The sequence below is a fragment of the Mytilus edulis genome, chromosome 6 (assembly GCF_963676685.1).
Source record: "Mytilus edulis chromosome 6, xbMytEdul2.2, whole genome shotgun sequence".
In the NCBI taxonomy this organism is placed as follows: Eukaryota; Metazoa; Mollusca; class Bivalvia; order Mytilida; family Mytilidae; genus Mytilus; species Mytilus edulis.
Genome location: NC_092349.1, coordinates 65,372,903 through 65,389,623, shown reverse-complemented (window position 1 = coordinate 65,389,623; position 16,721 = coordinate 65,372,903). Strand labels below are relative to the sequence as shown.

General features: G+C 34.2%; 1 protein-coding gene across 1 annotated transcript; it reads left to right on the top strand.

The window, feature by feature from the left end:
• Positions 1–373: 373 nt before the first annotated feature.
• Positions 374–13,667, top strand: LOC139528155 (complement C1q-like protein 2). The gene is made up of 4 exons (XM_071324010.1): positions 374–669; positions 9,601–9,701; positions 10,511–10,735; positions 13,505–13,667. Exons 1-4 carry the CDS (start codon positions 435–437, stop codon positions 13,613–13,615), a joined length of 672 nt encoding a protein of 223 aa, XP_071180111.1. The 5' UTR covers positions 374–434; the 3' UTR covers positions 13,616–13,667.
• Positions 13,668–16,721: the final 3,054 nt, after the last annotated feature.

Here is a 16,721-nt window from a genome sequence, read left to right as displayed (position 1 = left end):
TACTATTTTGCACTGCCCTCTCAGTCATGATTCATTGACTTTGAATATTTGCAGAACTTACTATTGCTATATTAATTTAACAGTTGCATTCACGTATCAAAATAGCAATATACGCAAGACATATTTCTGTGTAAATAGTCTATTTGTTTTTAACTATAACTGTTCAATTAGATTATTTGCGTACTTGAAAGGGCGCATATAAGATTGTGATAATAGCTAAGAGTCAACAGCATCGTTGTAATCATTTTTGTAGTAATTGTCTATAAAGACATAAATTTTTATCACTCGCTTTATGACCTATTAAGAAAATCCGAGGTTAAGAAATGTCCCGTTACGTACAATCCTTCCGATCTATTAGAATATATGTCTGATATCTTCTTATCTTGATTTAGAGACAATAAAGTTGTGAATTTATATCAATCATCTGTGTAACCATGAATTTTGGATTTTATTTGCTAGTTTTAATTCCGTTAAATAGTGCTCTTGTGCCAGTGCAGAACAAAGAAGATGTTGTTATCCATTTCTTTGAGCATGAGTATGAGGAATTGAAAGCTCTATTAAGAGATTTAGAGTCTAAATTGGAATCCACGGAAGGAATGAACATTGAATATGCCGACAGATTAACTTCTGCTGAAAAATTGATCAAGGAGCTTAGCGATAGCCATGATGGTAAGTTAACACAGTGACTGTTAGTAGTTAAGCAAAATGTAAAATAACACACAAAAAACGAACTCAGAAATTCAAAACGGAAAGTCCCTAATCAAATGCCAAAATCCAAAATCCTGACTTGTTACAAGCATTTTCTAGTGTAATAGTGGATTAAACCTGGTTTTAAAGTTAGCTAAACCTCTCCTTTGTAATTACCCAGCATCCACTGCATAACATAAGCTACTAAGATGCCTAGTTTGAATATTTTGACATAGTATACATGTAGCTGACTATGCGGTATGGATTTTGATCATTGTTAAAAGTCTATAGCTGTTAACTTCGATGTCATTTGGTCTCTGATGGACAGTTGTCTCATTTGCAATTATACCACATATTCCTATTTTTATTATATGCTAAAAAAAACAAGAACGAAATATAATGAAAAAAAGTATGCAACAAAATATCCAACGATCATGTAATAACATTTAAACCAATAGTAAAATCATTAATTTTGAGATAGGGTGTGATCTTACAATCGGTGTTATCTATACTATTAAACGAGAAGACCTCATTTTGTGTGTCGCTTCTATTCCTTCCACAATAAATAAATCATCATGCCTCTGTGTCCTATGGGTACCATGCATGGTCACATTTGTCATCCATTCTTATGATTATTCAGTTTGGTTTTTTTGGGGGGGAAAACGTAAACAAAGGTGTTCGGATATTGTTTCCGTCATCGGACAGACTTTAAGTCATCGACTTCCTTTCTTTCAACAGGTATGTCCTATGGATACCATGCATGGTCGCATTTGTCATCCATTCTTATGATTATTCAGTTTGGGTTATTTTTGGAGAAAAACGCAAAAAAGGTGTTCAGATATTGTTTCCGTCATCGGAACATCGAACAAGTCATGCTTCAATGATTCCCTATAAAATCAACCATATTCTATTCAGAAAAGGAGTGGGGCCCTGAAAAACCCTCTGCAGTTTTGTTACCTTTTCTGAAATTCTCATGAAAATATTTTACAAAAATTCATCCCTCAACACTTTACATACCAAGCTCTAAATGCCCGCGATTTCGCGGGTGTGTTCTAGTAATATTTATTTTTCAAAAACAAAAAAGATAAGTTAAGCTAGCAATCGACCTATTCAATGACTGTTTATAATGCAATAAAACTAATTAAGAAAAGACCGATAGCTGAGGAAACTGGAGTTAACCTGTATCACATATCAAAGTAGTTTGTTTGGAAACTCTGTGAATGGGACATGATTTTGTACAAGGATTAATTTCATATTTCATTCAGAGTTTCTCCCTAGGTTCTCGATCATTAAAACTTATCACCATGATATAGTCACAGGCATAGTGTTTGACATTAAATGCTTATGTATTTACTTTGGCCGTGTTCACATTGACCTAAACTCGGTGTTGTGTTAGTGTAACTCACATATAAACTTAACATAATTACGTTCCCATTGATAAATCTCAATGTTTACATGTAGTTTACATCCCAGCTCCTTTGTTCTAACAGGGGTGATCTGAGCCGGATCACCCCTACCAGATCACACCAGTTTGAGTTTCTTTGTTATGCATGCTTTCCTTTCTTCTGTAACATTTTGACGGGAATGTCAAATCCACTTTAAAACTTAATTATAATTAATTATACGGAAAAGTACGGTGGCAGAATGCGGTCATGAAAGAAAGAAAAGTTATGTTGTTCCCTCAAGATACTATGTCGTTCCCTCAAGATGCTATGTCGTTCCCACAAGATAGTTATCTCGTTCCCTCAAGATACTATGTCATTCCCTCAAGATAGTTATCTCGTTCCCTCAAGATAGTTATCTCGTTCCCTCAAGATAGTTATCTCGTTCCCTCAAGATACTATGTCGTTCCCTCAAGATAGTTATCTCGTTCCCTCAAGATACTCTGTCGTTCCCTCAAGATGTTATGTTGTTCCCTCAAGATACTATGTCGTTCCCTCAAGATGATATGTCGTTCCCACAAGATAGTTATCTCGTTCCCTCAAGATACTATGTCGTTCCCTCAAGATAGTTATCTCGTACCCTCAAGATACTATGTCGTTCCCTCAAGATAGTTATCTCGTTCCCTCAACATAGCAATACAATTATATTGATTTATTCTTTATTTCCAACTTCGAAACGGTGGAGTAAAGACGTGGAGTTACTTCCAATTCACTTTTTAATCAAATGCGGAACAATGCAAGAACGAGAAATTAAGACCACCGACACGAAACACGGAAAATAAATAAGGGGAAATACGAAGCACGCACATCGAACCAAACACGAGAAAACGAGAAATAAAACACCAAATCACGAAAACACGTAAAATGAAAAGGCCGAAAACGTTGCACGAAAATAACCCTTTACCACCCTCTTAGAAAATAAAATTAAAAATGAGCCACAAAATGTTTTAGCATCTCCTATTCCTGGATTTCTAATACATTAACCTAACTGTTTGTGTTGTACATGTGCATATGTATGTAATCAGTATCTTCCTTAGATTTAATTTTCAAATGTTAAAAGGGTGAAAAATAATTCCTTTTCTGTGTATCCATGGCAACATTCTGCATTTATTTACCATAAAATATTGCAAAAAGGGGGTAAACATGCATGTCACATATCCCCCCAAAATTTGGATCAAACTAGAATTTCAATGCTTTTGAGTGATACCTTTTTAGACACTGTTTCCATAAATCTTCCTAATGATCAAATAAAAATGGGTGTCTTTCGCCTAATTTTTTCGTAAAATCTAATCACAAAGTTCGTGCGACAAAAAGTTGGAAAAAAACATTACAAAAACTGCCGGACCAATGTATGGTATGGACATACAAATACGGACTGTCATACAGAAACAGCCTATATTACATACATTATATGATCTTGATGTTCATATAAACCCGATACGAAGGCTATTTTAATACTCAGCTATCCAAAAATGAATTTTATTGCACACTAGCTCTTATATTTGAAAAATCCTCAGGGGCCAAAATGCGAAACTACACATCTAACTGTGGAGTGCTACCTTTACTGGGACACCGGGATCGGATGTTTTTAAGCTCGGGATTTCGGGATTGACCCTTTCGGATCCGGGAATTCTTTTTTTCGGATTACGGGACGTCGGGATTTACTTTATTTAAATTCGGGATTTCGAGATTTCGTGTTTTTAAGCCCGGGATTTCTGGATCAGGACCCCTCCTATCCCCTCTCAGTTATTCTCTTTAAATACAGAATTATGATATCATTATTAGTATGCAAATATTCTACTTTTGGGATCTGGTCACGTCTACAGTTCCGCTTCGAAGGGCGAAATGAATCATATATCAATACAATTTTAAAATCTTGAGGGAACGAGATAACTATCTTGAGGGAACAACATAGTATCTTGAGGAAAAGAACATAGCATCTTGAGGGAACAACATAACATCTTGAGGGAACGACATAGTATCTTGAGGGAACGAGATAACTATCTTGAGGGAACAACATAACATCTTGAGGGAACGACATAGTATCTTGAGGGAACGAGATAACTATCTTGAGGGAACGACATAGTATCTTGAGGGAACGAGATAACTATCTTGAGGGAACAACATAAAATCTTGAGGGAACGACATAGTATCTTGAGGGAACGAGATAACTATCTTGAGGGAACGACATAGTATCTTGAGGGAACGAGATAACTATCTTGAGGGAACAACATAAAATCTTGAGGGAACGACATAGTATCTTGAGGGAACGACATAGCATCTTGAGGGAACGAGATAACTATCTTGAAGGAACAACATAACATCTTAAGGGAACGACATAGTATCTTGAGGGAACGAGATAACTATCTTGAGGGAATGACATAGTATCTTGAGGGAACGACATAGTATCTTGAGGGAACGAGATAACTATCTTGTGGGAACGAGATAACTATCTTGTGGGAACGACATATCATCTTGAGGGAACGACATCGTATCTTGAGGGAACAACATAACATCTTGAGGGAACGACATAGTATCTTGAGAGAACGAGATAATTATCTTGAGGGAACGAGAAAACTATCTTGAGGGAACGACATAGTATCTTGAGGGAACGAGATAACTATCTTGAGGGAACGACATAGTATCTTGAGGGAACGAGATAACTATCTTGTGGGAACAACATAGCATCTTGAGGGAACGACATAGTATCTTGAGGGAACAAAATAATTTTTTTTTCTTTCATGGCCGCATTCTGCCACCGTAGAAAAGACTATTAAAATTCTCGTAGACAAAATCCAGTGTATATGCTGGGATTCGAACTCAAGACCTTTAGCATATCAAGCCACGACACATGCCACTACACCAGGACGACTGGATACGAATTAAAATTAATTGTAAATACTTAAAGGAAGCAAGATCTTTTTATAAGTGGGGCGAGTTGTCAAACCTTTATTCAGTGGGGTTTAAACCCTTTTCGTTAATAACATTAATAAGTGAGTTTTCAGACTGCTTGTTCAATTTGAATTTACACTTTTTCAAAAGTGGGGCGAGTCGGTAAACAAGAGTGGGACGATTTCTTTATAAAGTGGCGATATAGTGTGGGCCGATTGGCAAGTGGGGCGAAATGACATTATTTGATATCTACTCATCGTGTTTGAGGGTCATTAAGAGTATACATCATATAGTAATATATAAAGTATATTATAATGGTTGTGTGGCATTCTAAACTAGATTTTATGAATTGTAAATGGTTTTTCGTCTAATCTGAAACAGCTGGGATGTAAAATAGTTATCCCATTCGGACTTGGTGTGTCAGTGGAAGATCACCCTCTGGCCTCCGGCAATCGGGATGATCTTGCACTGACACACCGCGTCCTTGTGGGATAACTATTAATTAAATCATGTTATGTCTACATGCAGTCGATAGTCGATGTAGGCCTTGTTTAGGTTAAGTGTACACAAAACTAGGCATTCAGAACTTTAATTTTCCTATGTATATTTAAAAAAGAAACAGTTTTTGTATAAAATTGATACTTATAACACTTATTAATAAAGTTCTTTACAGATTTGTCTAAACTTGATATATTTATTTGTTATAAAAACACTTTACGTAGCCTTATTAACCTCTTATAAGACTCATCTATCCTCATTGCCGAACACATAATTCATTTGAAAACGTCTCTCGAATCGACTGGACGTACATACTGACAGAAATATTTGCCACTGGTATTTACTCAAACAACGATTCACTCATACATGCATTACTGAAAAAGGGTGAGGTTAATTGTTTGTTTGTGTAGTATCTCAGATCCGTTAAAATACAATTAGAAAAAAAAACAACATTACCCCCTCCCTTTGCCAAATACTCCTGGTAGAAAAAAATACCAATATTAAAATTTGTAGCGTATTCACTATCTCGGGATATGGGTTTTTAGTTCAATATTAACAGAAAGTTGTGGTTATATGACAAAACTGAAACGGATATAAATAATAAACAATGTCAACATGTTCATGCTTTAATTTAATCTGTGTTTGGATAAGTTGATGCAAGCGTACGATCTGTATTGTGTTTTACTATAAAAGTATAAAAATGTATTATATTGGTGTGTAAACACGTTAATTATGAACTATGAAAGTCAAGCAGTTTGTGCATCTTTTTGAAAAAGTTTTGAAAAAGTTTCAAACAAGTATACTTTACTGTGGTTAAGAATTCTTTAGCTGTTTATGTTCTATAAATTAACAACTGTTAGTTATATTTATAATTTTGAATCTTCATTGAAGGTGAGCACGCATGCTGTGTTAAATAATTCCTTTAATATGTCATTTGTATGCAAGACTGACATCCCTTTGTACTATGTTAAATTCATAAAAGTTTATTGAATCTTTGAGTGTATTGTCTCCCTTGAACAGGCCCACAATCTAAAATTTACGTAAAGGTATTTGATTTAAACTAAAAAAAAAAAAAAAAAAACCCACAAAATTCATAAATTTATTATAAAGTACCAATATAATGAAACATTCACATTTAAAAAAATATATATTCGGTAGTAACATTCGAGTAACAAACTGACTGACTATGCACGATCCTTTTATGAAGTATATAAACTAATACCATGGTTCTTTCTGTTAACTATTTTGACACGTTTTGAACGTACTTAGTGCTTTAATATCATGAATATTGTTTTTAATGTTTTCAATGAGATCCGACAACCATAGGCCACAAACTCTAGATAATGTTAATTACCTGCGATCAGCAATAACTGAATGAACCATTACTTGCCTAAAGTACGTATATATAGTAGTTACATAACTTACTAGTTTAGTATATATGCATTTATACTGCACTCGTTCTATTTGAGCAGTCAAAATGCGTTGACCGTATATTTCTATGTCATATACAGTCACTGAGTGACCTGATATCACTTTTCCTCATGAATATTTAAATAGAAATTGTCGAAATTATATTTAATTATTCATTCGACCTCTTCAACCTGTTCTTGTTTCCAATGTAAACAACGATGCGTTTAACGACTCAAACTTGTTTCTTTTACAATTTTTGGGAAAACATATTTCACTTATTAGTATTTTTTGTTTGCAACCTATAAATGATTATGTTTTATGTTTATTGTTGATATTTTTGTCTGTAAACAAACGAATTCGTTCACCATTGATTGCGGTTTTCAACAGGTAATGATGTACATTTCATCGTGTTGTATATTTTTCCGCCTGTGTTATATGAGGCCTTTTTAAAGGGGTATTTTCCACAATATTTAAATAATATTAACACACTTAACAACAATTGCATTTTTTTAGATTGCAGTATACAGACAATAATAGTGCATTGACTTGACATATCAACGATATAAGGATTCGTCCCGAAACGAGGAAAATGCTCGGCACAGCCTCGCATTTCCTCGTTTCTAAGCCTCATCTTTATATCGTTGATATGTCAAGTCAATGCACTATTATTGTCTATGCATAGGTTCAATAATTTCGATATCATTAAAAATTCAAGAAACTCTTTTCATATGGTTTTAAATAAATAATAGACTAGAACACACCCGCGAAATTGCTGGCATTTAAAGCGTATGTAAACTCTGCAAGGATATTTTTTGTAAACAAAATATAGCTGTAGAATTTCAGGAGTTATGGGTACTTTGGGCAACACAATTTTTTAGCCCTCCCCCTGTTTTCCAATGACCGATATGTTCTGTTTTCTATTTTTCTGTATACTATGAACATACATATATAATAAACGGTCACTGTTATAGTATATATAGTGACTATTTATAAATTATATCAGTGACCGCCCAGGAAAATAAACTATTTGAATTGATTGTACATAGCAAATAAACTTCATTCATATGTTGTCTGAAAAACACGAACATAATTGTCCTGTCCCCAGGTTCTTATGGAAATTATTGTAACAGTCCTAAACGGAAGTATTTTATGTTACTGAAAAGTCAGTATCCGGACGTCATTATTTTGTTTTCCTCTCAGAATAACCCAAACTGAATAATCATAAGCAAGGATGATAAATGCCACTATGCAGGGAGACACGAAATGAGGTCTTCTCGTTTAGTAGTATAGAAGATATGTAATAATTTAAGAACACCTTCTAGGTTGAACTCGACTTAAGTGAATCAGAACGATATTATTTTAGAATGTAAATGTTGTTCATGTAGTTTTGTAGACAATAAACGCTAGCACACCATGAACACACAAGTGAGTAATCTATGATTGATTGAATATAACCAGAATCTGTGTATTTAAAGTTTATGTATTTTCTGAACAAAAATTCAAATTGGATTTATTTGCCACAAAATTCCCATTTTCGCTTAAATGAAATAAAAGAATAAATAAAAATGCGTTAAAGACGTTTGCATTTGATATATGTACAAAATTGACAATCTGCATCATTCATTATGTTTTTTTTTATATTATTGTACTTTGAACATTTGGTAATACACACTGCTACAGAAGGGGTCATTTTACCTTAATAACAAATCTGATAAGATATGACATGGGTAGCATTTCACATCTAAAGTTGATTTCGATTGAATTGTAACGATACTTCATTAACCTACCAGGAGTGATGTTTCTGTAATAATGTCATTTATATCAGTCTTTAGTTAGTATAGATATGACAAAAGATATTTTGCATTTATATCATGTTAGTAACCCAGACAATTTGGTTAATTCGAACAAGTAATTCCATATCATTGTTGTTTTTAATTACGGCTGTAAAACTATCCATTATATTCTATAAACGATATGTGGAATAATTAATAGTTAAGATATTTGTTTTCATATTTATTTATTAGTTAATCATGTTACGGGTCTTATTCAATACGCTGATAAACTCGTACTAGTTTTGTATTACAACCATAGTTTCCAGTGTTTCCGGTACATGGTTTCCGGCGTTTACTTTTCTACATTGGCTAGAGGTATAGGGGGAGGGTTGAGATCTCACAAACATGTGTAACCCCGCCGCATTTTTGCGCCTGTCCCAAGTCAGGAGCCTCTGGCCTTTGTTAGTCTTGTAATATTTTTATTTTAGTTTCTTGTGTACAATTTGGAAATTAGTATGGCGTTCATTATCACTGAACTAGTATATATTTGTTTAGGGGCCAGCTTGATGACGCCTCCGGGTGCGGTAATTTTTCGCTGCATTGAAGACCTGTTGATGACCCTGTGCTGTTGTCTGCTCTATGGTCGGGTTGTTGTCTCTTTGACACATTCCCCATTTCCATTCTGAATTTCATCATTCGGGAATACACTACAATCGAGAAAACCACAAACTATACTGGTATCTTAATATCCAAGACTTCGCGAACATGTAAGTTTGACCTTACATGAAGACCAGAGTCAGGGTCAACAAAAATATTGGAGCAAATTTGGATCTAGAAATCGGGAAATTATCACTCAATTAAAATTAACAAATTTACAATGATATGTTAACCTTTTTCAGATCACAGACGAGCATTCACTGATTCGCAGGTTGCTTTTTATACCAAATTGTCTGGGAGTCTACATGGATTGAGTGCTCATCAAACCATCAAATTCGATGAAGTTAGTTCATTAATTTGTTTTAGCACTTTATACGTTCATGATTTATAAAAGTAGGCAAAGGACATTGAATGAATTTAAATAATAATTAAAAAATAAATCTGAGAAAATGCAAAACAAAAAGTCCCTAATTTAAATGACAAGACCAAAAGTTCAAAAATACCAAACAACTGTCATATTCCCGACTTGGTTCTGATATTTTCTTATGTAGAAAATGTTGGATTTAACCTTATTTTGTAGCTAGTTAAACCTCCCAATTGTCTGACAGTCGCATAACATTCCAATATATAAACGTTGGAGTCTACATAAAGATAGAACCTTACTAAATAGAGATAAAAGCCAACTAAAAAAAATCACTCTTCTTATAAAATAAAACTACAATACAAAAGGTTACAAGTAAAGCATTTTGTGCGGTAAGGTTTAATCGTATTCTTACCTTTCAGAACTGCATTTATTCCATCATGGACCACTACCAATCGCGTATCCAACAAGGAATGTATTTCTACATCGGATTTACGAAAGACATTTTATTTGTTTTTCATTTTAGGACTTCAAAATGTTGACTGTACATTATCAAATTCATCTTTATAATTTCTTTTATGCAGTATTAACTATAAATCATCATTTTTAATGAAACTGATATTTCTAAAGCTTGAATTGTATTGTTTTATTTTTCATCTGTATTCTCAAAAAGTCATTTTATAAAGTTTTCAACCAGAAAGTAGTACATGACTGGAAGTATATAAGTATAGTTATATGATTAAAGATTTTTGTTTTATCTCAGATAATGTGATACAGCTTCAATGTTTCAGATTGTAACAAATACATCAGCGTCTCTTTATGACACAGCAACTGGTATTTTTACCGCTCCTGTTTCCGGCATGTACGTCATTTCCTGGACAGCTAATGTCAACTATAAACAGGCTCAGGCAACGGAACTGACGGTCAATGATGTAGTTAAAGCTTCGACCTACGCCGACACTGCGCAGGGTGGAGACGGTGATTATGGCAGTGCCTCTCAGACAGTTGTCTTGCAGGTAATTGTAAACAAACTCATCATAGATACCAAGTTTAAAATTGTGCGTAAATTGTCACGATTTTTTTAAAGTCGTTCGAAATAATGAAATGACGAAGTTTTCAAAGCAATAGAAATTGTGACAAAATGTCACATTTCGACCAACGGAAACAAATGTTGACCCATAATAGTAATATTGAATTGGTTGTGTTGATGTAGTTACTAACTGGCTGTATACATCTTTCCAAATGAAAGTCTTTAGGAAGAATTTTTGAAGATTTAGCATGTATAATACTTTAATTTACAATAAAAAGGTAAAAATCTATGTGCATTTCCATAATACAAGTTTAATAGAAATGGGCATTTTGAAGTTAAAAGTCGGCCTTTTGGAAAGACAAATATCCAAATTATTTGACAAGATCAAAATTGCCAGAAGACTTCGCAAAATGTAACCAAAGTTAAGTCAATATAGAATGTAGGTGCGCTATTCCATATATGATGGAAAATATTAAAAGGTCGTAATAACACATGACAAGATTCCTATCTGGGTATACACCAAATAATACAACCAAAGAGCTGATTGCTCTGAGGTGGAAGAAAGTGAATAAAAGGTAACTTGAATTACCATAAAAGCAGCCCCACTAATCATGCTAATCCAGCCTGCTTTGTTCCATTATCGTTATGACGTATTTCTTTCTTCAAACAAGAATGTGTCATAAGTACATGGATTTCCCATTCGTACAATCATTTTCTATGTTCAGTGGACCGTGAAAATTAATTTAGAAGTAAAATTAGAAAGATCATATCATAAGGAACAAATGTGTACTAAGTTTCAAGTTGATTGGACTTCAACTTCATCAAAAACTACCTCGACCATAAACTTTAACCTGAAGCAGGACGGAAAGACAGACAAGAAAACATAATGCCAACAAATGGTGCATAAAAATGGTACGACTTGTTACATACCTGCCAACTTTTGAAAGTTCCCATGGGGATTTTTAGTGCACGACAATAATTTTTAAAGGTTACAGTTTTTAGCAAAGTATTTTGCGCGATTTGGATTGTCTAGAAAAAGTGTCATATTTGTATGATGAGCTTACATGCCTTTTTCTTAAGTCCGTTTGCATGATTCTAGTTATTCAGTCAGTAGAAAAGATGAACATGTAGCTAGCAGACCAGGATTTATTTTCTTGTGTAAGGATATTAAATGCTTGTTGAAATTCCAATTTTGAATTATTCACAAAGATGGACCTTTAACAGGTTGGGAACAACACTCCAAATGAGGGGAAACCCTCATTGGAAGAACATTACAACCCACTGTAAACATGAGCACCTTTATATTCATATTATTTGATGAAATTTTCCCCGAAAAACTATGCATCTATCAAGTATAAAATGGTCAAAACATGTCAAAAGAATTAACGATGTTTCTAAACTTATATCTTCTTTATTAATTTGACCCCCTCATTTAGAAAAGTTGTTCCAAATATAATGAATTTTCCCACTTTTGAGTTAAAAAATTAAAAAAAATTCTTTTTTTTTTTTCAACGGTAACAGTAAAATGACCCCTTGTTTTAGGGACAGTCCCTCATTTAAGGGACACCACTCATAATGGAGGGGGGAGGGTCCCCAACTTTTTTGGTCTTTGTGAAAAAAGAATAGTACATTGTGCTTTAAATGATTTAATTGAATACAAAAATAACATATGTTACAACAAGTATTATGTCAATAAATTAGTGAAAAAACTACTATTTATTATCTTTATGGTAGTACTGCATCATTGAATTTTGTTAATCAGCCATGCTTTTATCCTTAAGCTGTGTAAGAACCTCCATGCAGATGAAAATTCACCTGCCATGTTCACGATTTTACAACTAGATGAAAACAACACAAGTTCAAAATCTAGCATGTTAGAATAATCTTCAGAGAAAACGTTTTTGATTGGCTTATTAATTTGATCATGAGAAACATTGAATATGATTGGCTGAACACGATTGTCTTACCTTGGGAACAAAATAAGAAACAATCATATGTTTGTGATGATTTTCACAAATTCGTGTTTTAGAGGTTTTTTAACGATACCCTTAATATTAATATTATTTAATAAATGCAAGGACGTATTATAAAACGTCCTTGATATAACAGTAAAGAGAATAAACACACGGCGAACGTACTTTATGGGCGAAAGAACTCAGCACGAACAGACCAAAGGCGAACATGTAAACAGGGCGAGTCGACCCGATACCAAATTTACGCACGAGTACTACAAATATCTACATTAAAAACATCCGGTTACAAGTGACCAAATAACGTTCATGTAGATTAGATGAAATCTAATAATTAACATAAATAAAAGGGTATATATTTACGATAGTGATTGTTTTTCAATCCATATTTACAAATTAAATGATTCAGATGCTTAATCATGTGTAAAAATCGGTGTCAAGAATCGGAAGTTGTTACGAAATTGTAATACACATAAACGTATGCGGCATACGGATGTGGTAACGATTCAATGATTTTACAGCCGGCACCATAGGCCTTCAGAAGACTTGACGTCTTCTTCCACCAAAAATGGAAATTATAATACATATACATAACCTCCGTTTTATAATATGAATATACCTGCTTGATCCACATGCATCAAACTAGACAAAGTGGGGAAAAGAGACAGCGTTTTTATTACTAATACTTTTAAAGTTTTGCAATTTTAAAGAGCGCTAAGGTAATAACTATCAAATACATAAATGCGAAATGTGCATCACAATGTGTTCCTTTTTTTCTTTTTCAGGTAAACAAAGGCGAAAAAGTTCTGGTAAGAACTGGAACCGACGGGAGTGGCGATGTCCATGGCGCTGATTATAGTACATTCTCAGCGTTTTTACTCTTTCCTCATGCTTAAAGACTTGATTTGCAATTTTACCTTTTCGATATAATAAATTTGAAAAAGGAAATACAGTTATCTATTATACGATCAGTCTTTACAAAGGCCTTGTTTCATGTTTATACAACTTGTATAGCTCTCTGACTCTTCATGTTAAAGTTGACTATCCTGCTGTACGCTCACATATTGTTGTCAGTCTGCGTTCCATTTTAAATTGATCAAGCATGAAATAGAATGTTTATTTCCATTTGTTGTTCTTTTTATACGATTTTTTGTAAAAGCTTGTGTTTATTGGATTTCTTATCATACTAGTATTGTGAACCATGTGATTTGTGAAATAGTAGTCTTGTCGTCTTTGAATGACTTTGGAAAAATTTAGCTTTAATATTTGATGGATTTAACAGAATAAACAATTATGGAGCTATAGGTAACCACAAGGCCTTCAACAGTGAGTAAAGCCCATAGATCTTAGTCAGCTATAGAATGCCCCGAAATCACAAATGTAAAACAATTCAAACGAGAAAACTAAACGCCAAATTAATGCAAAAAAAATTAACGAAAATCAAATATGTTACACAGCAACAAACGACAACTGATAGTTACTCCTGACTTGGGACATGCACATATATACAGAATGTGACAGGGTCACTAAACATGTCAGCGGGATCCCAACCCTCCCCTTACCCTATAACAGTTGTGTAACAGTACAATATAAGAACGAACTATAAAAATCAATTTAAAAAGGCTTAACTCATCAGACGGATACAAATAGAAATACATATAACAAAAACATAGAGTTATCGTTGTTCGTATTGTAATTGCTGCTCGTATTTTTTTTTGGCGTTCATATTGCTCTTTCGTTAGTTTTTGATGTGGTTTCGTATACTGTTTGTTTTTTAGTTGGGCTTCATATTTTTGCCATGACAATGTCAATTTTTCATCGACTTATGAGTTTTAATACTTCTTAAGTGTCTTTCACCTGTTTTGTAACCGACCGCGCGAGGGCTGTATAGCCAGTCAAGGTCATTAAAAGTCCGTTCATCATCCTCTTTTAATATTCTTAATATATAGATATAAGAAAGTGGGGTATGAGTGATTAAGTGACAACTCTCCATCCAAGTCACAATTAGTAAAAGTAAACGATTATAGGTCATAGTACGGTTTTCAACACTGAGCCATGACTCAAATAAATAGATATAAGATGTGATATGAGTGCCAATGAGACAACTCTCCATCAAAGTCAAAAATTTTAAATACAAACCATGGTTATTATATGTCAAAGTAAGGTCTTCAACACGGAGCCTTGGTTCATACAGAACAGCAAGCTATAAAGGAATCTAAATATTACTAGTGTAAAACCATTCAAACAGGAAAAACAATGGTCTCATCTATATTAAAAAAAGACGAGAAACGAGAAACGCTTATGAACCACATCAACAAACGACAACCACCTAATATCAGGTTCCTGATTTAGGAAAGATACAAACAAATGCACGGGGTTTACGTTTTAATACGTATCAACCTTCACCTGAAAAAAATAGTTTAATATCGCAACATAGAAAGACACTGTAAAATATAAATGATTATCCTATACTTAAATAATACTATAATTGTACCCCATGAAAAACGGATTTGAATTTATCTTTATTCATTAAATTTGAAGAATTGCCTCAGCCGTGTGATATGACTTTTGTTATCAACTGCTTCCGGTTTATATTAACTGCTTCCGTTTCATATCAACTGCTTCCGGTTATTATCGCATGCTTTGCTGTAACGTTATCGCGTGACATTTCGACGTTATTAGGCCAATTCCGAGAAATATGTACCTCAATGGTACGTCTTTTTATTATTAAAATATAACACAGTTGGATCTGTATCTGTATCTATAGTGGTACGTGTAGAATCCTGTTAAGTCTTTTTTACACGGTGGAGAAGAGCGCCGTTATTATGGGCGATGTTCTTGTAGAGCGATCCTAAATGCCTCTACAGAACCTGCATGCACAACTTTATTTGGAAGTTAATTCCAGTGGATAGTTGTTTCCACAAAAAATTAATGTTTGTACTGTGGTTTGTTGCTATTTGGAACTTTAAGTCCTCTGGTGTTATTGATAACTTGACGTTCAATGATATTGTCAGTTTCACAGTTTGAATATGTTTTGGCTTTTATCGTTCGTTTAGGTCTTGCTGGTATGACAACATTGTCGGCTGGTAGTGCCGGCATTAGACTCTCAACCTCCTTGTAAATCAGGATAAGACAGAGGCTGTGTCTTCTTTCCTCTAGCGTCTCCATTTCAAGCTAGCGTCTCATATTAGTTATGGACCCTGTTTCTCGACTCCTGTAGTTTTTCTTGATGAATCGTAAGCCTCTGTTTTGGATACGTTCTTGCGCCATATTCCATTTTTGGTCTTACTAGGGATATAAATGCTACTTTCCTACATGCCTCTGGTACGTTTCTCAAGTTCCTCCTAATAAAGCCCAAGGTAGCGTTGGCTTTCTTCCTGATGTTATTTATGTGGAAACTCCATTTCAGATCGTTTGAGATTTGGAGTCCTAAGTACGGGATCACTGGTACTTCTTGTAGGATGTGTTTATTAAGCGTGTATAATTTGTCTGCTTTTTGTTTATGGATAAAACATAGCACTTTTTGCCGTTGAAACGCATTCCCCATTTGTCGGCCCAGATTTCTCGTTGTTCCAAATCTGTTTGTAGCTTTTGATGGTCTTGGCTATTTTTAATTGTTCTGTAGAGTAGGAAGTCGTCAGCAAATAGTCTTACTGATGATGTTACGCTGTCTGGTAGGTCATTTATGTAGCACAGGAATAGGATTGGTCCTAAGACTGTACCCTGGGGGACCCCATAGTCAACTGTTGTTTCGCCAGGTGACTCGCCTTCCACGATGGTTCTCATTGATCTTGCAGTTAGAAAGTTCTTAATCCATTTGTGTGTATTTCCTTTAATTCCATATTGATCTTATTTATGTAATAATTCGTTGTGTGGTACTGTGTCGAAAGCTTTTGAAAAATCTAACATGCCTACGTCGATTTGATGTCCCTTGTCATGTTCTTGTAGGAAGTCGTTGATGGTAGTTATGAGTTGGGTTTCACATGAGTATCCTGACCTGAA